Source organism: Cynocephalus volans, chromosome 14 (genome assembly GCF_027409185.1).
Source record: "Cynocephalus volans isolate mCynVol1 chromosome 14, mCynVol1.pri, whole genome shotgun sequence".
NCBI classification, from domain to species: Eukaryota; Metazoa; Chordata; class Mammalia; order Dermoptera; family Cynocephalidae; genus Cynocephalus; species Cynocephalus volans.
The window spans coordinates 44,192,297-44,218,930 of NC_084473.1; the positions used below are offsets into that span (position 1 = coordinate 44,192,297).

A 26,634-nucleotide genomic window follows, 5' to 3' on the forward strand; every position below is an offset into this window, starting at 1 on the left:
CAGCCAGGGGCGGGGCCGCAGCTGGCGGCGCCCGGGCCCGGGGCGGGGGCTGTGGCAGCAGCTGCAGCAGCGGCGGCGGCGGCAGCGTCAGGAGCTACTGCAGCAGAGGCGGAGGCTGCTCTTGGACGCGTCGGGGCCGCGCGGCCGGAGTCCCAGCCCGGAGGCGCCGGGCGGTGCGCTGGGTGCTGCTGCTGCCGCCCGCCTGCCGCCGCAGCCTGGGCCCCCGCTGCCACCAGGGCCCCAGCTGCCGTCCGCGCCCCCGTCGACCCCGCCCGCGTGTGCGCCCCAGCCGGGACGCCGCCCCCGGCCCGGTCTCCACTTCTCGGCCGCACCTCCCATGACAACGCCCGCGCGAAGATGGCTGCGAAGGGCGCGCACGGCACCCACCTGAAGGTGGAGGGCGAGCTGGAGCGCTGCCGCTCCGAGGGCCACTGGGACCGCATGCCCGAGCTGGTCCGACAGCTGCAGGCGCTGGGCGTGCCCGGCGGCGGAGGCAGCCGGAGAAGCAGCCCGAGCGCCGCGTTCACCTCTCTGGACACCGGTGAGTGAGCGAAGGGGCTGGTTCATCGGCCACGAGCGCGCGAAACGCACCGCCTCCTCCAGGAAGTGCGCCCCGACCGTCCCCGGCCGGCGACGGCCGCCTGCTCTCCTGCAGTGCTGGTCTTAGGAGCGGCCGGGATAGTTAGGAAGGTCCTTCTGCCCCAAGAGAAGAATCGCATGCAGGTTGGGTGCTTGGGGGGAAGAGAGAGGAACGGCTTTTGCTCTTCCTTTTAGGATCATGTGGGTAACTCTACGGTGAAATGGTATCTGCACGAAGCGGATCAGCGCATGGACTGGACTCTTGCCCTCATCCCTGTTCCGGGGGGGGGGGATCCCTAAACTCCATCAGATGAAGAGTGTCTGTCTCCCGCCCGCCCCCCTTTCCTCCAAGTAAAGTTGAAAACGGAGCTCCGTCCACCGCAGGCAGGGGTGGCGGTTTGATAACCGCCAGCAAAGGGTAGTATGGAAGTGGGGAAGGGGCCTGGCAAGCCTCAGTTTCCTCATCTGTGGCGGGCTCGGGACCCATCCAGCCCTGGCAGTTGTTGGCTTTAGCAGTAGGGCTGGTTTGGCTGGGCCGGGCTCTTGTGCCAGGGCAGGAAAGCACCCTGATGTGGCAGTGGGGAACACCCCGCCCCAGTCTCCAACCTCAGATCCTATTCCTGGTTCCATCAGCTCCGTCTGGAGTGCCCTCCTTGAGCCCCCTCTGTATGCACAGCCACTTAAAAGCCTTCGTGGAAGGAGGCAGGGAGTAAATAAATACAGATATAATGAGCTTTGAGAGACTGCCCAGCCTGTGGAAGGCTGTGCTGGGGAGACGGAATGAAAATAATAGCCAGCACTTACCTAGGGTTTACTGTGTGCCAGACACTGTCTTAAGCACTTTAATCAACTCATTAACTCCTCACAACCACACCACGAAGCAGGTACTCTTGTTTACCCTGCTTTACAGATAAGGAAACAGAGGCACAGAGAAGTTAAGTACTTGATCATCCAGCCACTAAAATTGTGGAATCAGAATTTGAACCCAGGTTTCTGAATACATCCCTTAAATCATTTGCACTGTTACCTCTCAAAGATGTATAGCACAAAAATCCCTACCCTTGAAGAGCTTCCAAAATGGGGGGTGGAGGAAGGAGGAAGGGAGGTGATCAGAGGCAGTCATGTTAGATTGTGGAGCTCAGAGGAAGGGGAGAAGGTTTCAAGGAAGCAGCAGAGCTTGTACCAGCCCCTGTCCGGTGTTTGGAAAGGACGGGGTGTGTTTGTCCAACGAGGAGGAAGGCTAGAAGGACACTGAGGGGGCTCAGTGGCAGGGATGGACAATTGGTTGTTCTGAGCATGGCAGTAAGGGGCAGTGGGCAGAGCTAAGGTGTATGTTTGGGAGAAGCTGGTGAGCTCCCCTCTTCTAGGGCAGAATAGATAAATTGCAGGTTCCCATCTGTCCCCTGGGTGGGCTGGGATTGGTGAGGATGGGAATGAGAACTGACCTGTGCAGAAGGCATTGGTTCCTGGGTGAGGGTGGCACCACAGAGAAACAATCTGGGCCCAAGATAGGAATAGGGGCCTCCTTGTGTCCGTATGGGGCTCTATTTCCTATGCTATTCTTTAGAGGTCTCAAGGAGGTTGAGCAGTTAATTAATTGGTATCCCAGGAAGAAATGGTTTAGGGAGCCAAAAAGTTAAGAAATTAGAAGAAATGGATTCAATGATGTGAAACAAACTTTTTTTTTTTTTTAACTGTAGGACTTCTCAGAGCCATTAGTGTGCTCACCTGCATGTGTTATGCAAGCCAAAGTTAGAGTATAAATGCCCCGTTTTTCAAACTTCCGTTGACCATGTGGTATGGAACATCACTGGGAAACAGTGGTACAGTATAGGTTATAAACGGTATGGCACAGTCAAAGTTCTTTCTTTCCTTCTTTCTTTCTTTCTTTTTTTCCTTTCTTTTCTTCCTTTCTTCCTTCTTTCATTTTGGTGGCTGGCGGGTAAAGGGATCCGAACCTTGGTGTTAGCACCATGCTCTAACCAAGTGAGCTAACTGCCCAGCCCTTCTTTCTCTATTTTTAAAATTCTTGTAAACAGCCTTATGAGGAGGACAGGAGTTATTAGACACAGAGACATCAAGACCCAGAGAGGTCACATAATGTATATGTGGTGAGGCCTGTACTCAAGCCTGAGTCCTGCCACCAAATCAACTAGTGACAGCGTCGGGGGGCACGGAGCCTGGGCTGGCTTCACGGTGGGAACTGACCAGTATAAGGAGGGAGACTGAGGTGCAGTGGGGTCTCTCCTGCCAACTTTTGGGTTTGGTTCTGTGAGTGATTACCCTCCCACTGTTAAATCCAGATGCACTATCCCAGAACACACATGCATACACATGTGCACACAGGTGCACGCCTACACACACATGTGTAAACACACAAATGTGAGGAAGGAAAACACATGCCCTGCATAGGATGTTTTGGGGTTGACTGTTATTTGGTTCTCTCTCTGTGGGCTTCCTTGATCACTCAAGGGATTGAGAGCCTGTTCTTTTTTAAAACTTTTTTTTTTTTTTTTTTTTTTGGTGGCTGGCTGGTACAGGGATCAAACCCTGGACCTTGGTGTTGTTCAGTACCACGCTCTAACCAGTGGAGCCCACTGGCCAGCCCAGGAGGAGATTCTTAAAGTCACACCTAGCCTCTTAGACTCTTACAGCCAGTGGCCCAAAGCTTCAGAATTTAGGAGAGGGAGGAAGGCACTGAGGGAGGGAGTTGAACCCAGTTTACTGAGGCTTTGAGGCCCTGCTGTGTCTGAGGTTTCTACAGAAACTAAAAGTAGCTCCCAGAACATAGATTCCGCTCCAGAGGGGCAGGAGAAGAAAGAGCTGTGGGGGCCCTTTCTGTTCTGGGTGGGATGAAAGATCAAGAGATGTGAAGCAGAACAGGCCCCTACACCCTTTTCCTGTCTGAGGAGTCTGCTCCTCACCACCCACCCAGGGGGAGGAGGTAGTTATACTGTTGGTATGTTTTCTTCAAATTCATATCCGGTTTAGATTTGGTCAGGATGGAGCAGGGGAACCCCAGAGTACGGCTGGCTGTGCTGGGGTTTGTTCATGTAAAACAAAGAGCCCATCCAAGTGATTAAAAAAAGAGAGAAAGAAAGGAAACTTTATTATAAAAAATTTCCAAAACATAAAACAATGAAGAATGAATCCCATGAATCGACCAGCTTCGGTGATCGTGCATTCATGAGCAGTCACGGGGGAGCTCTACCCCAACCCATTTTTCCCCACACTTCAACATTTCGGTATGTATTTATTAATTAAGAACTCTTTTGAAATATACAACTACCATACCATTGTGACACCTTTAAAAAATCTAACAATTAACAACTACAGTGAGTTTGTTAGAATCAGGATCCAAATAAAGCGACACATTGCATTTGGGTATTAGTTTGGGTTTCTCTCCTCACCCCCCAACAGTTTATTATGAAAATTTCAAATATACAGCAAATATCAAAGAATGTTGCAATGAAGACCTGTGTGCCCACCACCTGGATTCTACCATTAACCTTTTACTAGCTTTATCACGTCTGTTCCTCTACCCATCCATCTCTTAATCCATAGTTAACCCCATCTCTTTTTTAAACGAAATGGTTTTTTTTTTTTTAGCTGGAGATTGTTTTGAACATTTCTTCGGCTTGAGTTAGAAGGGGGGTGTTTGGGGCTGATGGACTCTCACAAATTTCGGCCTTTTCCTCCTCTTGCTGTGGTTGGAAGGTCCCAGCCCTCTGCGGTCCTTGAGGTGAGCAGCTGCAGACACCACTGTGCCACTGTTTGTCCTAATGGGCAGAAGCCTGGCTGGAGCCCCCGGCCTGGCTGGCTGAACCCACATTTCCTAACTGCACATTGGCAGGTTGTAGAGAGGGGAGCATTGTCTTCCACGTGTGGGGTCTGGGCAGGAGGCAGGTGTCTTTGATGTGGATCCCTGTGACCCGGCCTCTGAGAGAGGCCTGGAGGGGCAGGAGCTAAGAGGCTATAAGGAAGATCACGCCGGAGGCCTTTAGACAAGGGTGGGGTGGGGAGTCGGGGTGGCCACTAAGTGGGGCCTCCTTTGGGCCTCTGCTGAAGGCTTAGTGTTGGGCCAGGCTGCCACATTCAGCACCGAGGCTCCCAGAGCCTGTGTCACTGTTGAGAAGGTCTTCCTCATGTCCTTGGGCAGAGAGAAGCTGGAGCACTTTACCCAAACTCTGGGATAGGGCATAGGTTTCGGACAACAGGATGGTGAAAAGCAACTTGTTTGCCTTTGGAAGGACAGGGAAGCCTTCATCCACCTGGATTCTTAACAACTGAAAATCTGGAACTTTTAATTGCAAAATAGCCTTCAGTTCCTAGACTGGCCAGTTGAGAATAGAGGGATGGAAAGAAGAGGGGAAAGGAAGAGAGAGAGGTAGGGCAGGAAGAAGAGCTGAGCACAGGAGAAAAGGAAGCAAATTTCTGACACCTCTTGAGTGTCTGCTAACCAAAACACAAACAGACTGAGCAGGGCGTGAAGAGGGAGGGCGAAAGCCTTGCAAGAAGGACCTTAAGTGTTAGTAAACGAGATTGTCTGAAACTCATAGGTGGGTGAGAGTGAGAGCAATCCTTATCTCTGCCCTTGGATTTACTGTTAGCTTTTAACCTACTCTTTACAACTTTTAGATGGTTCTTCATTGTTAAATTACCAAAAGCTCTGTTCTGCATGGGATCCAGGAGCAACATTATTTTTTTGTCTGTGTTATGTTATTGCTGTTGGCTATGACCCTAACAATATTGCATATCTTTATCATCTATAAAATGGGAGTAATATCTCCCTTTTAGGGATGTACAGTTTAAATGATACTGTATAATAAAGTGCCTGGCACTTTAGTAATCACTCAGCAGATTCTAGTGCCCCTTTTGCAGTCAAGGTCACTCTCATGGTTTAGAGCATACTTCTCAAAGAATCTGTGGTGAAGGATCAATGTTACTTAAATTCCCAATCTATTATGCTCTGATATTTTCATAAAATACAATAAAAATGAATTACTAGAGAAATGAAAGAAAAATAACCAAAGTGCTATTCCTCCCTGATTTTTTATTATTAGATTCAACAGATTCAAAATGACTCTGTCAAATTCCAAACATGTACTCTAAATTTCTGCACTCATCTTCTCGTAATTAGATCACCAGCACCCAGAGACCCACACCAGCCTGCTCTGAGGAGCAGGGCTTCAGAGGACACTCCATTATTTTGTGTGCTCTGGGGAGGAAGCTGGTTTCTCTTGGCATAAAAGGCATCAAGCCAAGGGCTGTAGGGAGCTCTGGGATGGGCAGGTGGCAGAGGTGGGCGGGTTGGCCTGATGGCATGGTGGCTGTGGACCAGGCATGGTGCCCGGGAACTGTGCCCACACGCAGAGGTGCCAGAGGCAAAGGGGTACGGGCCGGCAGGGGGTGGAGCCTCGTGCATTTCCATCTCAAGGAGCAGGCTCCTAACACTACCCCTGATTTTACAAATGCAAAGCAGGTTAGAGGGGAGAGCAACCTGCCCAGAGCCACAGAGCTCAGGAATGCTGCTCGGGACTGACCCATGCACCCACTGCCTGGCAGCCCACCCCTCTTCCTAGCTGAGATTTGGAAATGAAGAAAAAGATTGCTTTTCATTCCTGGCTTGACTTAAATTTTAGTTTTGGCTAGGTAATCTGTTCGCATGGTTCAACCTTCCAAAGGCACAAAAAAGTAAATAGTGAAAAGCCTCCCTCTGGTCTCTGCTCCCACACTCCATCAGCTGGCAAGGTTATCAGCCCTGTGTGTGTGAATACTGTCCCATATTTCTGTGTGTAAACACACACGGGCATATTACATGCAGTGTTGTGCACTCTGCTTTCTTATCAATTTATCTTAGAGTTCAGTTCATAACAGCACACACAGTGTCCTCATTCCTTTTTATGGCAGTATGCTGTCCCTTTTTATGGATGTATCATGCTTTATTTAATCAGCCTCCTGTTGATGTACATAAAAGTTGTCTCTACCTTTTTGCTAGTATAAATAATGCTGCAGGAATTATCTACTATGTAGGTCATTTTACACATGTGAGAAGACATCTGTAGGAGTGGAATTGCTGGGTCACTGGGTATATACAACTATAATTTTGATATGTGTTGCCAAATACAACTTATGTTCTGCCAGCAATGGCTGATAGTATGAACCAGGTACTTTTTTGGCCATTTCCTCAAAGTATCAATTTTATTTATTTATTTAAAAAGATGACTGGTAAGGGGATCTCAACCCTTGGCTTGGTGTTGTCAGCACCACGCTCAGCCAGTGAGCAAACCGGCCATCCCTATATAGGATCCGAACCCGTGGCCTTGGTGTTATCAGCACCGCACTCTACCGAGTGAGCCACGGGCCGGCCTTCAAAGTATCAATTTTAAAAATCATGAATTAAGTAAAGGATTTGATAATAGGTGTCCGTTAGAGCAGAAATCTCCTACGACTGTGTCCCTGGGATTCTGGGCTTGAGGGCTGCTCTCTGCCGGGAATCTTCTGCAGAGGCATGCAGTTTTAGACCAGTGGCTTTGAGATGTGAGCAAACTGGTGATCCTGAGAGTGAAGAGGGAGTGGCAAGCTCGGGTAGGCCCGAAGGGGCTATACTGGCAGCAGAAAGAGCACTGTGAAAAGATGGGACGAAGCTGGCATTCCTAGGGACATTTTTGGATTGGCACTTAGGTCCCTGAGCCTGATGGCTTCCTCATGGGGTAGTGGAGAAGATCTGATTCACTCAATAGGTATTTATTGGGCATCTATATTGAATGGTGGGCCTGCTCTTCGCCCTTGTTGCTGGGAGGGACAATGATACAGCTCCCCATGGTCTGTCGTGAAACCACACTTGACCTCAAACCCTGCACACTGAACACCTAGCTCCCATGCCCCGGTCACCTCTCCTGTAGGTAGTGAGAATACAGTGGTCACAAGACTGGAGTTTTCAGTGTGGTAGGAAGACGCAGCAAATTAAACCAAGCAGTGTAAAACCATCTGCCGGGTGGTGAGGTATGCAAATGAGCTACTGTATGTGGGAGAACTCCAGAAAGCTCAAGTACAGGTTAAGCATCCCTGATCTGAAAATCTGAAATCTGAAATGCTCCAAAATCTGAAACTTTGAGTGCTGACATGACATCACAAGTGGAAAATTCCATACCTGGCCTTGTGATGGGTCATGTGTTTCACACACAAAACTATGTGTATGTATAAGGTGTATGTGAGACATAAATGAGTTTCATGTTTAGACTTGAGTCCTGTAGTGGATTGAATTATGTTCCCCACAAAACTCCCTGAAGCTTGAATTGTGTCCCCCAAGTTTTATGTATTAGAAACTTAGCCCCTACTGTGACTGTTAAGAGGCTGGGGAATCCTATTATGTCAATTGAAAGGTGGAGCCTTGAGGAGGTGATTAGATTGTAGGACCATGCTGTAGTGAATGGATTAATAATGGGGGTCAGGGGCGTAGTTCTGAGGGCTTTAAAAGAAGAGGAGAGTCTGTCTGTCTCCCTCTGCTCTCTCTGCTTCCACCATTTTGCAATGTGAGACCCCTGGGTCACTGTCACCACCACCAGATGGACTTTGGACTTCCCACCCTCAGAAACTGTAAGCAATGAATGTTGTTTTTCTTTATAAATTACCCAGTTCCAAGTATTTTGTTATAAGCAACGTAAACAGACTAATACAAGTCCCATCTCTACGATGTCTCATTATGTGTATGCAACTATTCCAAAAAAAAAAAAAACACCCCAAAAACCCGAATCCAAAACACTTCTTGTTTCAAGCATTTTGGATAAAAAATACTCAACCTGCACTAAACATGTTCAAGAATTTTGCATTGGTGCACAAATAAATCTGCTTCCCACCTAACTCTTTGCTTTAGCTGCTAGGTTATCCCTGGGTCATGTTAAAATACCTTAGAAACAGAGAAAAACAGTTATGGTTATATGGAAATTAGGAGCACGTGAAAATGCCACCAGGTATATTTTTCCTCTTCAGTTGTTTGGGAGAATTCCTTCCTGGTTTAAAACTTATTACCCATAGCAGGGCATAGGTATGACTTTGTCCTGCATTTTAAATTGTGAAATTCTGGGAATTTGTCTCCAAGTCCTGGGAACTCTGCCTCCCCAACCAGTAAACTACAGCAGAAAATAAACCCAAAGGGGGATGGTAGTTTTTTCATTAAAGGCTGTTTAAATTGATGGAAGATGTGTCTTTATTTTCTTAGGCCTGAGCCATTCATGTACTGGGTAGGGTTGGTTAGGTGGGCCAAGGGGTATGTGTCAGTCTCTACATCCACTTGTTCAAGGGATCGCTGCCCTCATGTACCTACTCTGATCCCTGCCCTGGTTTTCAGATGACTTCGGAAAATTGCTGCTGGCCGAGGCCCTCCTGGAGCAGTGTTTGAAGGAGAATCACGCCAAAATAAAAGACTCCATCCCTTTGCTGGAGAAGAATGAGCCAAAGATGAATGAAGCCAAAAATTATCTGAGCAGTGTCCTTCACCACGGGAAGCTGTCGGTGAGTCGTCAGCCCCCGAGCCTGGGCCTTATCTGTTCTCTCTTGCCTCCCCTCTGCTGTCCAGTTGTCCCTGAGCAGCAAGTCTTTCCTAAGGGTTGGCCCTGCACGGTTCATGTCAGTAGCCACTTGCCACCTGTGGCTCGTCCAAATTGAGATGCACTGTGAGTGTAAAACATACACTGGATTGTGAAGACTTAGTACAAAACAAAGAGTAAAAGAGCATAAACTTTTTATATTGATTACAAATTCCAATGGTAATATTTTGGCCATACTGGGATAAGGAAAACATATTGTTAAAATTAATCTCACCTGTTTTTACCTTTTTTAATGTGACTAGAAATTTTACTAGTAATTTTTAAATTACACATGTGGGTCACATTTGTGGCTTAAGTTATATTTCTGTTGGACAGTGCTTGATTGACCTAATATTTGCCCAGCCCTTTGGTCTCCTTGGTGTGGGTTGGGGGGTGTCTCAGAGAAATAAGACCCCAGTAATCCTGTGATCTAGTTGGAAGCAGGCAAATGTTTAGAGTTGGCTAGGAACAAAAGAGCTTAAGAATAGGGCAAGCCAGTTGAAGTCCGTGTGCACTTCCTGAGCACCTACTGTATGCAAGGCACTGAGGGAGGTGGAGAGGGGAGTATAGTCACAACTTTCTCTAGAGCTTTGCTGCTTCAAGTGTGGGCCACCCACCAGAAGAGTGGGCGTCATCAGGGAGCTGGTTAGAAATACAAAATCTGAATCAGAACCTGCGTTTTAACAAGATCTCCCAGTGATTCATGTATGCTTCAGAGTCAGAGACTGTTCTGTATTACAGTGGTATGCTGAGCTGTAATGGGTATGAAACTCAAAGAGGAAGTGATATTTTAGGAGATATTCCAAAGAAATTTGTTAACTTCCTTAAATGTTTTATTGTGATCTACTATGTGCAAGGCATAGGGTCATGCACACTGAGGTAATCTAGATGAATCTAGCATGGACCCTGCCCTCAAGGACATTGCAGTCTACTGGGAAGATAAGTCCTGTCAGCAAATGAATAGCCTTTGTCCAAGGTGAACTGTGATATGTGCTGCTGTGGGAGTGGTGTACGTGAGGTGGCAAGTCTGAGGGGGCACTTCCCTGGGGACTAGCTAGAGTGCAGACTCAGGGTGGTGGTAGTACTAGACTGAGCTAAGGAAGCAGTGTGTAATCTAAAGGTCCCTCTTATAAAGAATCTCATTAAAGTTGGTCAGTTCAGCAGGAGTGAAAGGGAATGGAGGGCAATTCGGTTGTAAAGGTACACTGGGGCCAGAGAGTGGGGCTGGAGCACCTGCCAGGAAATGTAGAACATATTCTGTAAGGGGGCAGGGGAGAGGCGGGAGAGGGGCAAGTGTACTGGAAGCATAAGGTTATTGCTTTTAGGCTCCTTGACAGGGATTACTGTAGCACTGGGAGGTTTGCATGGGGCTAAAGTAGCTGCTTGACCCTGAGCATGTCCCTGGACCTCACGGGCTCTCCAGTTCCTCATCTGCCAGTCAAAAGGGTCTGATTGGACCTGATTAGCGCCTTCCAATCTTTTCCTACTAAGACCTCTTTTTATTTCATTTTATTCCAGTAGACTCCATTAAATATTTTAAAAGTGGTCTTAAAGTAATTGTGATTCAGGCTTATTGTAAAAATTCAGTCAATAAATAAGTAATTTGAATAAACAAAGTCCTTGTGTGCCACCCCCCACCCCAACCCACCCCATTGTCCCGGCTGAGCACTAGTCACTATTGCAGGTGCATCCCATGTGTCTGTCTTTGTGCATTTACAAACATACAGCGTGCAGCTTTCTTTTCATAGAGTCATAGGATACATATGTGACAAGTCATTCTTTTTCACTGAGAATTTTCATCTGGAGCTTTCTCCATGCCAGTATCTCATTCTTTGTATTGGCTAAATAGTATACACATCTATTGTCTGCCAAATCCCACTTATTAAATAGCAATTTTACCACATTTTATTAAACAAAGACATACATTGAGACACCAATAACATGGAGAAATTCACTGTTATCCAGGCCAAAGCCAAAAACTGGATGTTGAACAAGCAAAATAAAATATTAAAAGTAGTTTGTGGGATTCTCTATCTTACCCCCAGAGGTCGGGGTGTGGCTGGGGGTGATCTTTCTTGGCAGCAGATGTGCTCCCAGGTGTATTCCCATTTATCCTGAGTAGCTCTGATGCATGAGGAGAGTTAGGAGAGGTGGGTCCTGAGGCGACTCCTCGGGGTGGTTTGAAACCCTGTACTCTCAGTGATCTCTAAGATCCTATCTGAAAGAAAGTGAGCCGAGACGCCGGGTACCGTTCAAGCTTTATTAAAGGAAAAGAATCTGCCAGGCTGCGCTCAAAGTGGCGGGCAGCTCGGGGCTGCCCTCAGAATGGGGGACGGCACCAGGTGTGGGTGTGGTAGAGCTTAAATAGGGTGCTAAGGGCTGGCTGATACCATCAAGGAGGGGCATTATGCTATGTGACCAGGGTGGAGAACTGCGCCCTTGCAGAAGCAAAAGGGTTTCTGTTTAAGTAAGGAGGCTTCTCGTAAAGGGAAGTGGGGAGGGGTTCGGTGCTGGATTGGAAGACAAGGCCAACAGCTATTTTGTGCTTATTGTGTGCACAATGGCGCTGGTCACGTCCAAAATCCATCACTATCCAGCTCAGTTCTGTGGAGGTCAATGGAAACAAGCCACTTGTCATAACTTCTGTTATCCACTGAGCCCCAGGCATTGCACCACTATCATCCCCATTTCTGAGACCCAGGAGAGGTGCTCACTTCGCCAAGGACCACAGTAGCAGGTGCAGTACTTGCACCCAGGCCTGTTTTCCTGCACATCCCAAACTCTAATGCTCTCTGCCACTACTTGGTGTGCCTCCTGAAGTACTTGGGTGGAAATAAAATAATGACCAAGAAACTTGGATTAATGCCAAGGATGATAATGGCACTCCTCCTTTCATAGGTCCCATTTTATGAGTATTTCCTCTTCTGTTCTTTCCTCAAAACTGGGTATCTCTATGACGTCACTCTTCTCTTTGTATTGACAGGGAGAGTGAGACACAAAATGAATAGGTGACACACTGATCCACACAGCAAAGGGACTATTCACCCCAACTGAGCGACTCCCTGCATAGCAGCCTTCTACTAGGCCAGGGGTTCATGGTTCCCTGACTGTTGGATTCACAGGCCAAGAACATTTCAAATTCAAATGCATGGATCCCACAGAGTGTAGCTGACTTTTAATGTTTCCAATTAAGCACATTAAAAAGCAGAAACAACAGCAAAACCAAACCATTTTCTATTATCATTGCTCTACAAAAGAAAAAAAACCATCTTAACACCAAAAAGCAAGATGGATGTACTTTCAGGACTAAGAACAGCTTTTAAAATAATATAAATTTGGCTGTATGAAACATTCACTGCATTGTCTTTAATTTGTCCCCAGCTTGGTAGAAGCTCTGTTGTAAACTGCCATTGGTTCACCAGGAACCACCACTAGCTGCACCTCTTTGTCATGCTCCAAAATGTGTCCTCCTGAGTCTGGCTGCCCTTTCCCCATGTACAGTAGAAGAGGATAGTAATAACAATCACTCTTACCCTGTATTTATCCAGCTCCTTTCTAAAGAAGTTCAAAGCTCTTTTCTGGACTTTGCCCTATTAATGCGCTTAGCATAGCTATGATGAGAGGTGAGCAGTAGGTGTTATTATCTCTCCCTCACCAGTGAGGGAAACAGGGCCCAAGCAGGGAGGAAATAAGCCCGTGGCTTGAGACCAGTGCTGAGAATGGCAGAGTTGTTGCCCAGCTTAAAGGGACTGTGTGGCCCTGGCCCATGGAGTGTGTGGCCTGTTTGGGGAAACTAGCAAATGCTCTTGAAAAATCCAGCCTTTGAGAGTTAATCAATAGAGAAAGTAGGTCAGGTGTGCAGGGCTGAATAGCCGCTCTCGGTAGAGGCATTGTAGGAGGTCAAGCAGAAGGGAGCTCCCTGGTAGTCAGGGAGGCTTGCAGGAGTGGGCCTGAGCAAGTCCCCAAAGGGTGGAAGAGGATCTGGATAGGCCAAGGGGATGGGGACTTGAGTGAGCGGAGGCACAGGAGGAATGAGCATTTACAAAAACCAAAAGACAAATGGGGAAGGAGAATTTGGCTTCCCTAGAGCCCGGCTTTGCCACACTCCATTCCTCTTAGTGGGCTTCTGGGAGGGCAGTAGGTGGTGGGGAATGGTGGAGGCTTCCCCTGGGGTCACAGGTACCCTAGACTCTTATCTCTCTGCAGGGAGTCAGGGGCAGCATCTTCCTGCCAGTGACAGAGGCCAGGAGTGGGGCGAGAGCTGCGTCTCCAGGGAGCGTTGTGGCCAGATTGTGCCTGTGTGGCCCAGGGCCAGCTCAACCTCCCTCAGTTGGCAGCACTGGTTGCTCTGGCCATGAACAACCCTCATTTCGGGTGGGGATGACCAGGGAAGACCAGACCTCCTCGGGCCCTAAGAGAGGCCCTGAAGATCCTTCCATGGGGCAGAGCTTTGGGTGAAAGCAACACTTGAGGAAGTAGGGAAAGAAAACAGGTTTGAATTCAGGCACTGGTGGCTTCCTTGATTCTGCAGTTTCATGCACTTCTGATAAGATGAGGATGGTGACCCCGAGACCTTGCAGGCTTGCTCCTCCTCTCTCTGTCCCAAGATGCTAATTGGCTGTTCCTCCCACAAGGTTCTGCCCGAGCTTCAGGGCCCTTGGGCTCTTCCCAAGGCATTTCACCTAATTATGTATTTGCGTATATGCGACACTTCAAAAAACTTGTGCAAAGATAGAATTGAAAAATAATGCGAATCTTTCTTTTTTTTATAATGCAAATCTTTCCATGAACCTTTTAAAGTACCCTCGAATGTGTATGTAAAGAGGACCCCCAAAATTATAAGCTTCAGGTCCCACAAAACTTGGCTCAGTTCCTTGCTCCTCCCTATTTGTGTTCAAAACAAGTGCCCGAACTCCTGAGTGTCCAGCCTGGCCGGAGGCTTTGGGGGCTTCAGGAGAGAGGACAGGGCCCAATCTGCAAGCTGTCTGGAGTCTAGTTGGGAGCATGAGACACACAGGAAACAACTCGGGATTCGTAAGAATTTCATTAAGAGTCATAACGTAGGCTATGGGCTGCAGGTGCAGGGAAAGGAAGCCATCAGCGTGTGCTTGAGCGTCAGGGAAGGCTTCCTGCAGGAGGAAGAGAGTTCTGAACAGGGCCTTACACAAATCATGGCTCATGCTTGGGGGGGGTGGTATTCACCTCAGGATGCCTTGTTGGGAGGGGTCGGGTGGAAGCTTTGGACCAGGAGCCTGCTGATACATTCCTTGTCCTTTTAGCCCCAGTACATGCGTGAGGCCATGCTGATCCTGGGCAAGCTGCATTACGTGGAGGGCTCCTACCGAGATGCCATCAGCATGTATGCGCGGGCCGGGATTGATGACATGTCTGTGGAGAACAAGCCCCTGTATCAGATGCGGCTGCTGTCGGAGGCTTTTGTCATCAAAGGTAGCTGCGGGTGCCAGTGTGGTCTCTCCCTTCTCCCCACCCCCAGCCCCCGGCTTATTGCACTCTGGCTCCAGGCTCCTGGAGCAGGGGCGGCTGTAGGGAAGTGGACACGGTGTTGAGGTGGGCCTGCAGGGCCAGTGTCAGGATACTTAACCTTTGTTAGTGCCCAGGCACTCTCCAAGGTGGACTCCGGTGGCAACCACCATGCTAACAGCAGTCTGGTGTCCAGGAGGGGGTGTCAGAAGACTCAGTTTCTCGCCTTGGCTCTGTAGACAACTAGGTACCCAAACTGTGTGTCCTCAGGCAAGTCATCTCTTCACCTTTCTCGGCCTCAGTTTACTTATCTGTAAGACAAGGTTGCCATGACCAAGAGGAATCAGCTGAGTTGTGCAGCCAGGTTGAGAAAGGCTTAAAAAGGCTTCTCATTGGGGCACTGTGGAGGGGGCTCAGGGACACAGGGTCAGTGGTGTAGGAAATTCATGAGGGGGACTGTGTGTAGATGGCTCCAACTAGAGAAATCATGCCACTGAACTGGACCCAAATGTGTTTAATGTTAGTAAAAGCCCCACCCAAGACTTGTGCTTCAGGCTCCTTCTTCCCCAGATCCATAAGCCCTGGGATCACGGAGACTGAGGGATGGCCACTAGTGGCAGGAAGGTCCTGGAAGCCCCTCTGCCCACACTCTTGCCAGGAATCTTGGATGTTTGATCATGTCTCTATTCCAGCACAAACCAACCCTCAGAGAAAAGTTAAGAAAAGCCACCTACAGCCCCATGGAGATTTGGTGCCTGTTACTGGTAGAGTGTATGTCACCCTCTTTTCTCATGTAGATAAGAGCATTCTCTCCATCTTACATATGGGAAAACCGAGGCCCTGAGAGGATTTGTACCTTGCCCAAAGTTACCCAGATTCGTGTTGGAGCCAGGACTAGAACCTCCTGTGACACTGACCTTGGAATATGAGCCTCCCCCTGTCCATACACACACGTTCCTCTGTTTCCTCCGTGTCCCAGTAAGAGTGACTGTGACATCTATGGAGGACATACCCTCTGAGGGTTGTTTGTCCACCCCTGGATCCTTGGGTCCCTTTCCCCATTGAGTCCACACATTCCCAGGAACCCTGCCAAGTGTGTCACTCTGAGCAGACCCAGTGCCAGCCTGTGGGAGGCAGGTGCCCATTTGGGCTGGCCCAGTCTGGGGGGGGGGGTCTTCTCCCACTGCTCTCTCATCCCCTCTCTGTGCCTCCAGCACAGGCCAGTCTTGGGGGTGATCTTCATTTGGCATTTGGGTCTTTTGGGTCTGTTGGAAACCACTTCTGCTGTGGATGCTCTGAACCGAACGCCCTTCCTTGGGTTTCCTTTTCAGTACTTTCTCTTGTAAACCTGGCTCAGTACATATTGCTCCCTGTCTCCTGCTGTCTACTCTTTCCAGCATGCCTACGGCTTCTTGGGGGAACACAGTCCTGGTGGTCAGAGGCCCTGCAGGGGAGGTAAGGAGCCATGTGGGCTGCTCGGTCGCGGGCTGTGCTAGCTCCCTGCCCCTCAGTGACTGCACGCTGCCTCCCCGTTGCCTGCTTCCTCTCTGCCTGTTCTCCCTGTTCTGCTACAGTGACTGTGCCTGCTGCTTGGCATGCTGAGGTTTGCCTGAACCCATGCGTGCTTGAGACCATGCACGTGGCCGCCAGCGTGTGCATGATGTTGGTCTTCCTGGGCATGGGGGATCTGGTGGGTCTCCTAATGCAGAGACTAGAGGCCACACCCAAAAGGGGATGAGGATGGCTGGCCTTTGGTCCTGACTCCATTTGTGAGTGTGAGGTGGTGGCAGCAGGAGGCCACAGAGCTCCCAGAGTAACAGTACCCGTCAGATCCTCAGTTCGTATTAGGTAACCTCTGAGTTGGTGTTCTCTTCATTCCACATCACAGATGAGGAGGTAAAGTTGGAAGAGGTGACATGACCCCTGCAAGGTCTCACGGGGAATGGCAGAGCCAGGATCAGAACCCAGATAGCCAGTGCTCGTAAACAGCCTGGGATATCGCAGCTCAGAACTCTAGGCTGAAAGGAATCAGAAGAGATCGAGGCCAACCCTCCTGTTACAATGAGGAAACCGAGGCTGACAGAAGTGAAGCAGCATACCTGGGATATCACTTAGCTTGTGTTTGGACTAGAATCTTCCCCCCAGCCTCCATCAGCCTCTCAGTTTCAGATCGGTCCGACTCTGGGTAGCCTCCTGCAGGAGCCTAACTGGCCCACTCCAAGCACCCCTGGCCAGGCTTTTATGCCACAGGGTCTGTTGGAGCCCTGGTTCTGGAGCAAGGACTGCCTCTTCCTGGCTCCTGCATCAGAGAGGCTGCCACGTCAACTTGTCTGTCACTCAGTAATGGTCCTGTCCTGTGGCCAGCTGTTCCCAAGTCACCTGTCAGAATCCCCCATTCAGTCCTTCATTCCCAAGTACCAATTTCACGAGCCCCTCTGGAGTACCTGACATTTGGTGTCATTCCCAGAAATGTGAGGTGCAGACCCCTCCCTCTGGAAGCTGAGCATCTGATGTGTGCGTGCAGGGTGGGGGTTAGCCAGTGGGTAGGATTATCATGTGTGCACCACCCAGGAGTGTGTTAGAAATGTAGACGCTCAGGCCCCTCCCCAAGCCTACTAAGTCAATCTGCACCTTAACAACATTCCTGGGTGATGTGTACATTACCGTTGGAGAAAGACTGCCCTGGTACACTTGTTTAATAAATATTTGACTGGTGGCTTAACCTTCATCTCTATTTTGTAAGATGGAAGGTGGTGGTTATGCCCATTTTATGGATGAAGAAATTGAGGTTCATCCAAGTTCATGCAGCCTATGAATAGCACTGGTGGCCAGATAGAAGTCTACAAAGCTGTGTCCTGCCTGTAACAGAGGAGCCCACCAGAGGGTGGTGGGAAGCAGTACTACACTTACTTCCGAGATGGGTTCATGTGGATGAGGACTTTCTCCTCTCTGGGCCTCCTTCAGCCCTGGGTTGAGTAGGAGCTACAGCCCCTGGAGAAGCCCTGCACCACCTTCCCCACGTCTGCCTTCCAAGGGGTGTTGGTGTTGGTGGGTGAGTTGTTCAGAAAATTTGCTTTTATATGTCAACCTAACATCAGTCATCTGGGTCCAGAATGGGAGCCTGGCCCTCTCCTACCGCATTCCTCAGGCTCTGCTGTGGCCCCGTTGTGATTTCTGCCAGCCCACTGCTCCCAGACCAAGCATGTCAGACCAGAGAAAGGCCCAGGGATGTTCCTGGCCTGTTCCAAGTGCAGGTGACAGATAGATGTTCTGGATGGAGCAGGCCTGCTACTGTCTTGCTTTGTTTGGGGTGGGGGGTAGGGGAGACATCTTCCATTTACTCTGTATTAAAAACAATCTGGAATACTTTGGTTTCAAGGCCCTTCTAGGAAGGCCTGACTGCTGTGCTGCCCACTCTCATGAAGCCCTGGGCAGAGGAGCCCTGTGCATTGGATTCTGTGTGCCTCTGGCTCTTGGCCCTGTCTCCCACTGAACTCCAAGTCACTTGAGCAGGGGCAGTCATTTCTTCTGCACCCTCGACCTTCTTCTCTCCTTCTCCCTTCCTGGAGCCCCATGTGTCAGCCAGACGAGGTCTGCTCCTGGTGCCCATCATGATCTATGAAATTCTGTCCCTTCACTTTTTCTTGGGCCATTGTCACTGCCCAACGCACCCCTTTTCTTTACTCTGCACATAAATGAGCTCTAACATTCCTTCAGACACAGTTCAGGCGCCTCCTGCACCAGGAGCTCCCCTTGGTGGTGCAGCCCATGGCGTTCTCTCTCTCCTCCACACACTTGGCTCTTGGCATGCTCATCCTCCCCAGTGAGAGGCCACTGTGTCCTTCCTGCCAGGGGGCTGCCTCTTGTAGTTGTGTGTCCCCCAAGGTCCCTGGCCCAGCTCCCATGGGAGAAAGTAAAATTTTCCAGCAATTGGTTCAGCCAGTGCCTGCTGGGGACACCGAGATGAACAGTTAGGGTCCATTCCCTTGTGGGCGTGGCAGGCAAGCAAAATCTGCCGCTGGTGTGCTGTGGCTCCAGGACAACAGCACTTTGGGAGGAGGAGCCAAGCATGCCGTAGCTGTCGGCAGAACTGGTGAGTCACACAAGCTACCTGGTGCCACTCTTTCCTGCTCAGTTCTCGGAGCAACAATCATCGCACCAGTGAAGTCTGTCATTTGGAAAAAGCAGCAAATGGAAACACTCCAGAGGTGGCTGGCCTGTAGCTTATTACCATGGCCTGATGGGGCAGGATAGCAGACTTCCTGCCTAGTCGTGGTGTCTTGGCCATGTGGCTACCTCCAGTTCTGTTCCGTGGGAAGGTTTGCCTTGATTCAGCCTTTTGGCCACCTGAGAGGAGGTCATCTGTGAAGAGTCCCCTCTGAGCCTGGGCAGCCCACCTCCTGATGGGAGTGTAATACCTGAGGTTACGTTAGGGGTGAGCAGTCTGAAGCCTTGTGTGCCAGGTTTGGGGACTGTCTGGCTCTGCAGCTCCCTAGAACTCCCTAGTAATAAGCCTTTGGGTAATTGACATTAGATCATCTCCATGGATGAGAGTCTAGATCCAGGCCTCAAGGGTTGTCCCTCAGCAGTAGATTCAGCTCCCCTCTCGGCTGCCAGCCCTCGGTGTAGTGGGTAAGCCATGGGCTGGGCTGGGGGGGCACATGCCCTGGCTCTGTAGCAGCAGGGTGAGAACTGCAGCAGAAGGGCCTTGTGAGGTCTCGTGGGGTCAGGCCTTTCTCAGGCCCCAGCCTTATGTGCTGATAGGGTTCGGTCTCCCTGCCTCCTCTGCACTGCCTTCAGCAGGGCCAGAGAATTTCTACTTCCAGTTATCTGACTTGACTGTCAGATGTCTCGATTGCTGTACACAGGAGAAAGGGCCCCTTAGCAAAGTTTTGCTGTTCAGAAGGGATGCCAGGAGTGAAGCTTGTAAGGCTTACTTTTTGTAGGTCTTACCATGGGCCCCAAGAAGTAAAGTTTTACCACATGCCCTAAAGCTGCAGCCTCCATGGCCCGAGTTGCACCTCAGGACAAAATAGGCTGCATTTCAGCCTGCGGTGCTGCTGCTGTGTATCTGGAATTCCAGTTTCATAGCTGGGAGATGGCAAAAATCCTCATTGCCCCGACTCAGCTCAGCCAATCCTGTATTTCAGGAATTGTCCCCTCTGACACCGTGCTTCTAGGGATTGGTTTCTGTAGAACCAGACTTATGGTTATAATGACAAGAATGCAACTCTCAGCTAGCTGGAAAAGTAACAATCAAAAGGCAGAGGGATTGTGTATTTGTGGGCACATGTACTAGAAAGTTGTTGGGGTTGGAATGGCACAGGCACAGCTGGATCCAGGGGCTTGAAGAGTTTGTTGAGGTCGTTCTCAGTAGCTCCAGGTTTACATGGTCCTTGCAGCAGAGCACTCACAACCTCAGAAGGAGACAGTGCCTGGGGAAGGTGCTCACTGACCTGGTTTGGTCTCATGCCCACCCTGGAGCCAGTTACGGTGACCAGCACCTAGGATGCTAGGTTGTGGTGCCAGGGGTGGGATTTCCCCTGCCTGAATCTTGTGGACTGAATCGGGGGAGTGGTTCTTCAAAGAGAAATCAGAGTGCTGTTACCAGAGTAGGTGAAAGGTATGGAGGGCAGAGAGCCCCAGTGCACAGGCAGGAAGGACTCACCTCAGTTTACACCAGTAGAGGCAGGGTCAGGACTTGACCTCAGCTCTCTCTGACTCCAGCTTCTGGGCTTATCCTGGACGTCCAAGCAGTATGTGTTTAATTGAACCGCTGTGTTGCAGAGGGGGAAGTGAATGAGACCCAGCTAGTTGTGGAGCCTTTGCAGGTGAGCTGGGAGGTGAGCCTGAGCTTAGGGGTGAGTCATCTGCAGTTCCCTGGAAGAGGCGCCTTCTTGGCAGAGGAAGGCTGAAGGGAAGCCCTGGGGAAATGGAGGTAGGTGGAAGCACACCTTCTTGGAGCTAAGAGGGGGTGAGTGTGAGAGGGATTGGGCAATGAGGCTGTGGGCCATGTGGATCCGATGAGAAGGCAGAGAGGTGAGAGCCTGGCAGTAAGGCTCAGGGGGATCCCTTTTTCCTGGTGTTCTAGAACTTTGGCCTCAGGTCGCCAAACCAGTCCTGTCTCAGCTTTCAACACGCCTTCGTCACTGAGCTTCATCACTTCTAGCTTTTGATCTAAAGTGAGAGACATGCCACTCTTCCTTCTACTTGAACACTTTGAGGCCACTGTAGGGTTATTGATTGGTCTACTGTCAATGTTGTTGTGTCTCAGGGACTAGAGAGGCCAGCCTCTTTACTAAACAGCCAAGTTGTGAATGCAAAGGACAAGTTCTTGAAGGAAATTAAAAGTGCTACTCCAGTGAACACACAAATGGTAAGAAAGCAAAACAGACTTATTGCTGATGTGGAGAAAGTCTCAGTGGTCTGAATAGAAGATCAAACAGCGACAACATTCTCTTAAGCCAAAGCCTAATCCAAAGCAAAGCCCTAACTTTTTTCAATTCTGTGAAGGCTGAGAGAGGTGATGAAGCTGCAGAAGAAAAGTTTGAAGCTAGCAGAGGGTGGTTCATGAGGTTTAAGGAAAGAAGCCATCTCCATAACGTAAAAGTGCGGGTGAAACAGCAAGTGCTGATGTAGAAGTTGCAGCAAGTTATCCTGAAGATTTAGCTAAGATCATTGATGAAGGTGGCTACTGATTTTCAATGTAAATGAAACAGCTTTCTGTTGTAAGAAGATACCATCTAGGACTTTCATAGCTAGAGAGAGATCAATGCCTAACTTGCAAGCTTCAAAGGACAGGCTGACTGTCTAGTTAGGGGCTAATGCATCTGGGACTTTAAGTTGAAGTCAATGCTTATTTACCCTTCCAAAAATCCTAGGGCCCTTAAGAATTATGATAAATCTTCTCAGCTTATTCTCTGTAAATGGAATAGCAAAGCCTGGATGACAGCACATCTGTTTACAGCATGGTTTACTGAATATTTTAAGCCCACCATTGAGACCTACTGCTCAGAAAGAAATATTACTGCTCATTGACAATGTACCCAATCACACAAGAGCTTTGATGGAGATCAAAGGTGATTAATGCTATTTTCATGCCTGCTAATCTAACATCCATTCTGCAGCCCATAGATCAAGGAGTAATTTTGACTTTCAAATCTTATTAATTAAGAAATATGTTTTGAAGGCTATATCTGCCAATAGATAGTGATACCTCTAAATAGATCTGGGCAAAGTAAATTGAAAGCCTTCTGGGAAGGAGTCACCATTCTAGATGCCATTAGTAACGTTAGTGATTCATGGGAGGAGCTCAAAATATCAATACTTTTTTTTTTTTTTTTTTTGGCGGCTGGCTGGTACAGGGATCAAACCCTGGACCTACCTTGGTGGTGTTAGGTAGGTGTTACCACGTTCTAACCATCTGAGCTAACCGGCCAGCCCCAAATATCAACCTTAATAGGAGTTTGGAAGAAGTTGGTTTCAACCCTCATGGATGACTTTGAGGGGTTCGAGACTTCAGGGGAGGAACTAACTGCAAATGTAGTGGAAATAGCAAAAGAACCTAAAATTAGAGGTGGAGCCTGAAGATGCGACTAAATTGCTGTAATCTCGTGATAACATTTTAAAGGATGGGGTGAAGATTGACTTCAATTTGGAGTCAATGCTACAAAGAAATCTTTCATGAAAGGAAGAGTCAATCGATGCAGCAAACTTCATTGTTGTCTTATTTTAAGAAATTGCCACAGCCACCCCAGCCTTTAGCCACCACCACCGTGATCAGTCAGCAGCCATCGACATCGAAGCAAAACCCTCCACCGGCAAAAAGATTATGACTTGTTGAAGGTTCAGATGCTCGTTAGCATTTTTTAGCAATAAAGTATTTTTCAATTAAGGTATATACTTTTTTTAGACATAGGGTATTGCATACTTAATAGACTGCAGTGTAGTGTAAACGTAACTTTTTTTTTTCTTCTAAGGTATTCTTCTAGGGAATAAACATAACTTTTATATGCACTAGGAAACCCCAAAATTTGTGTGAGACTCACTTTATTGAGATACTCTCTTTGTCATGGTGTTCTGGAACTGAACCCACATTATCTCCAAGGCATGCCTGTACATTAAGCACCTGTGAGGATTACAATCTGCAAATTCTCTTCTCCTCACCCCTCAAGGTTTTTTTTTCCCCCTGTTCTCTTTTGGTCAGTGCAACCCCAAGCTATTCTGCTCTCACCTGGCATTTTGTGGCTAATCAAAACTGTTTTAAAAACAAAAGAACACCAGGCTGCTCCCAGGGCAGAATATAGTGGCCTGTTTGGTTTTTGTTTTGGTTTTTTTTAGCCCTGGAATGGCAGGAATTAGCTGTTGGTCTTGGCTTAATTCTCAAAGGGGTGCAGGCTGCTTGCCCTGTGGGGAAAGGGGGTCAGCACTGTGATCCAGCTGCCCTGGCCCCTGGCTGTAGTCCACAGAGCTGGAACCTGGCTTCCCTATGCAGAGTAGTGTGCAGGCCACTGTTGGCGATCTTGCAGGGAGGCAGAGGGCTTAATGGTGTGTTCACCAAGCTTTCCTTGAGTGCCTTTCTGGGCTGAGAAGACAAGGTGCATCTTCCACCGGCAGGGCAGGGAGGACAAGATGTAAACAGAGAATCACCCGGTGAGGGAGGGCCAAGAACCGTGGGGTGTGACAGGCAGTAGTTGGTGTGGTCTCCCCGCATCTTCTCCTGGCAGCCCATGCCCCTGCCATTGGAAGCCAGCCCTGAAAAAGGTCGGTGGGAGTGTGCATTGTGGACAGGCTTTGGGGGTGCATTTGAGGAACCAGCATCGACACTGGGGCCCTTCCCCTTCCAGGGTAGACAGCCCTACCTCGGCCATCAGATACTTACGTTAAAGGTGAGTGAAGAGCCACTGAGAGCCTGAGATTTGGGGACCCCTGGTGGGTCACTGAGGGGAAGGGAAGACACCTGGGAGTCTGAGAGAGCCGACTGACAGTGCAGCCAAGAGAACAGAGCATGTCGGAGGCAGGAGACCTGGATCTAGTCTTGACTCTGGCACTTTTAGCTGAGAGGTCTTGGAATGAATCTATTTCCCTGAATTTGATTTCTTGTTTGTAACCCTGGAGAACAATTAAACCCCTACCTATGAGGTCCTTGTGAGCATCAGCTGAAAACATTTTCTGAGAGCATACATTCTGCTCTTCATAATATTTCATCTAATTATCGTGGGTACACTATGAGCTAGGCATCATTAGTAATCCCATTTTGTATTTGGGGAAACTGACACTTAGGTCTCTGTAAGTATTTTGAGGTATATCCTTCTAGTCTTTTTTCTTATAGGTTTATATGTGCTTTTTAAATTAAAAGAAGTTCATACAGTCATATTTTGTAATCTGCTTTTTAAAATTAATATTTTATGAGTGATTTTTCCAGTACTCATCTACATCACTGTAAGTAGCTTCTTAGCATTTCGTTGTGAGGATCTATCCTAATTTCAAGAACTTGTCATGTGTCATTGGACCTGTATGCTAAATCTGCCTTTTTTTGCCTTTATAAACAATGCTGCAGTGGATGTCCTGGAAGCTGACTTTTTGCATACATCACTTTTTTTTTTAAGATAAATTTTTGGAAGTAGAATTACTGTATCAAAAAGAGTATGCACTTTTTGGAGATTTGGTCTAGGAGCTAACTTGCCTGCTTTTTTTTTTTTTCATTTAAAAAAATTGTGTTTAGGGGAGCTGGCCTGTGTTTCACTTGGGAGAGTGTAGTGCTGATAACACCAAGGCCACAGGTTTGGATCCCTATATAGGGATGACCGATTAGCTCACTTGGGAGAGCGTGGTGCTGACAACACCAAATCAAGGGTTAAGATCCACTTAATGGTCATCTTTTTAAAAAGATAAAATAAATAAAAATTTAAAAATTGTGTTAAAATATATACACCAGAAATCTTACCATCTTAGCCATTTTTAAGTGTACAGTTCAGAACTGTTACAACATTGTTGTGCAGCCAATCTCCAGAACTCTTTTCATCTTGCAGAACTGAAACTCTGTACCTGTTAAACAGCCACAGGCCATTCCCTTCTTCCCCCAGCCCCTGGCAACCACCCTTCTATTTTCTGTTTCTATGAATTTGGCTACTCTGAGCACCTCATATAAGTGGAATTATACGGTATTTGCTGTTTTGTGTATGACATAATTTCACTCACATAATATCCTCAAGGCTCATCCATATTACAGCATGTGTCAGAATTTCCTAAGTTTTTCAGGCTGAATAATATTGTGTTGTATGTACATTTTGTTTATGCATTCATCTGTGGATGGACATTTGGGTTATCTCCACTTTTTGGCTATTGTGAACAAGGCTGCTAGGAACATGAGAGTACAAACATCTCTTTGAGACCCTGCTTTCAATTCTTTTGGATGGATACCTGGAAGTGGAATTGCTGGGTCATACAGTAATTCTATCTTTTAATTATTTGAGGAGCTGTCATGTTGTTTTCCACAGCGGCTGCACCATTTCACTTCTCACAGTTGCCCGCTTTTGAGTGTGATCTATGAGGGTCCTTCCCTACCTGGCCTTGAGGCTCCCTCTCTGAAGGCTGATGAATTGCATTCTTTCCTCCCCACACCCAGGCTTTGCCCTTTGTGGGTGCTACGGGTACCCTGTGCCCTTTGACTGGCTGGGTAGGAGGGAGGGAGGGGGCCCACCCGTCTGGGAAGAGCAGCTCCGTGGCAGAGGAAGCTTTATGTTCTCCACCTCTGTATCCAGGACCTGAGGCTCCAAGGGCGGGGATCTTTGGAAGGAAGGCTGTCTGGGATGTGATGAGTCATCTCTGACTGAAGGAGCTGTGACCAGCCTGGTATTGGACCCAGGGCTGTGCCAGGACAGCTTGGCTCCAAACCGAAAGTTGAGTTCATGAAAAAGCAAGCCCTCCTCCTGACAGGGGCCTTTCCTTGGCTTGTAGAGCTGATGTTTGCACAGAAAGGCCCTTCTGTCAGTGGGAACCATGAGCAGTGTCCAGCGTTTACCTGGCAGCCCTGGTTTCCTGCCTGTCCCTCAGGGCTGCTTTCTAACCACTGGGGTCCTTGGAGGGCTGGACTCTGGAGCAGCTGTCTCCATCTTGGGTCTGGTGCTGCAGAACTGCCCATGGGCAGAGGGTGAAGGAACCCAAGGGTTGGAGTCCCCAGGTAGGTTTCCAATCAGATGTTTGTGGACAGGAAAATGGACCTTCGTATCAATCAGAGAACAAGTATAAGGTAAAGATGCCCCTTGTCATGAGCAGAACTGGGTGACTAGACTGTGACCCTGCTTAGGAAAAGCCATCGTCATCTCTGAGAACCTTTCTGGTTTTATTTATGTTGGAAATTACCTAACAGAGGACCACCTCAGTGAACATATCCCCTCTGCTTTGATCTTTTATTTCTCTGATTCATAACCGCTTCCTTTTAAAAGACATGATCTCCATTATTTTTAGATGAATTTTTATACAGTGAGATGCACAAACCTTTAGTATATAATTTGATGAATTGGACTAGTGTAAATACCCATGTAACCAGCATTCTCATAAAGATACAGTGCCCCTCTTATCCATGGTTTTGCTTTCTGTGGTTTCACTTACCCGCAGTCAACCATGGTTCAAAAATATTAAATGGAAAATTCCAGAAATAAACAACTCATAAGTTTTAAATTGTGTGCCATTCTGAGTAGCATGATGAAACCTCATGCTGTCTTGCTTCATCTTGCCTGGAATGTGAATCGTATCTTTGGCCAGTGTATCCATACTGTACAGTATGTATGTATAGGAAAAAACATGGTATAGTTAGGGTTTGGTACTATCTGTAGTTTCCGGCATCCCCTGGGGTTCTGGGAACATATCCCCCTTGGATAAGGGAAGACTACTATGTAGAACCTTCTCATCATCCCAGAAAGTTCCCTTGGGCCCCTTTCCAGTTGATCCCTACCACCCCCATCCCAGGTAACCACTGGTTGTT

At 48.4% G+C, this 26,634-nt stretch overlaps 1 protein-coding gene across 2 annotated transcripts in view; it reads left to right on the plus strand.

The window, feature by feature from the left end:
* The first annotated feature begins 357 nt into the window (after positions 1–357).
* The window catches only part of TTC7A (tetratricopeptide repeat domain 7A), a 120,957-nt gene continuing 94,680 nt past the window's right edge, over positions 358–26,634 (plus strand). Inside the window, exons 1-3 of one of the 2 annotated variants that reach the window (XM_063077878.1) lie at positions 358–541; positions 8,930–9,093; positions 14,447–14,615. In XM_063077878.1, the coding sequence (XP_062933948.1) occupies positions 358–541; positions 8,930–9,093; positions 14,447–14,615 (517 nt within the window). Of the gene's footprint in view, positions 542–8,929; positions 9,094–14,446; positions 14,616–16,045; positions 16,104–26,634 lie in introns of those variants that run through there. The other variant, XM_063077879.1, reaches the window with a different exon arrangement.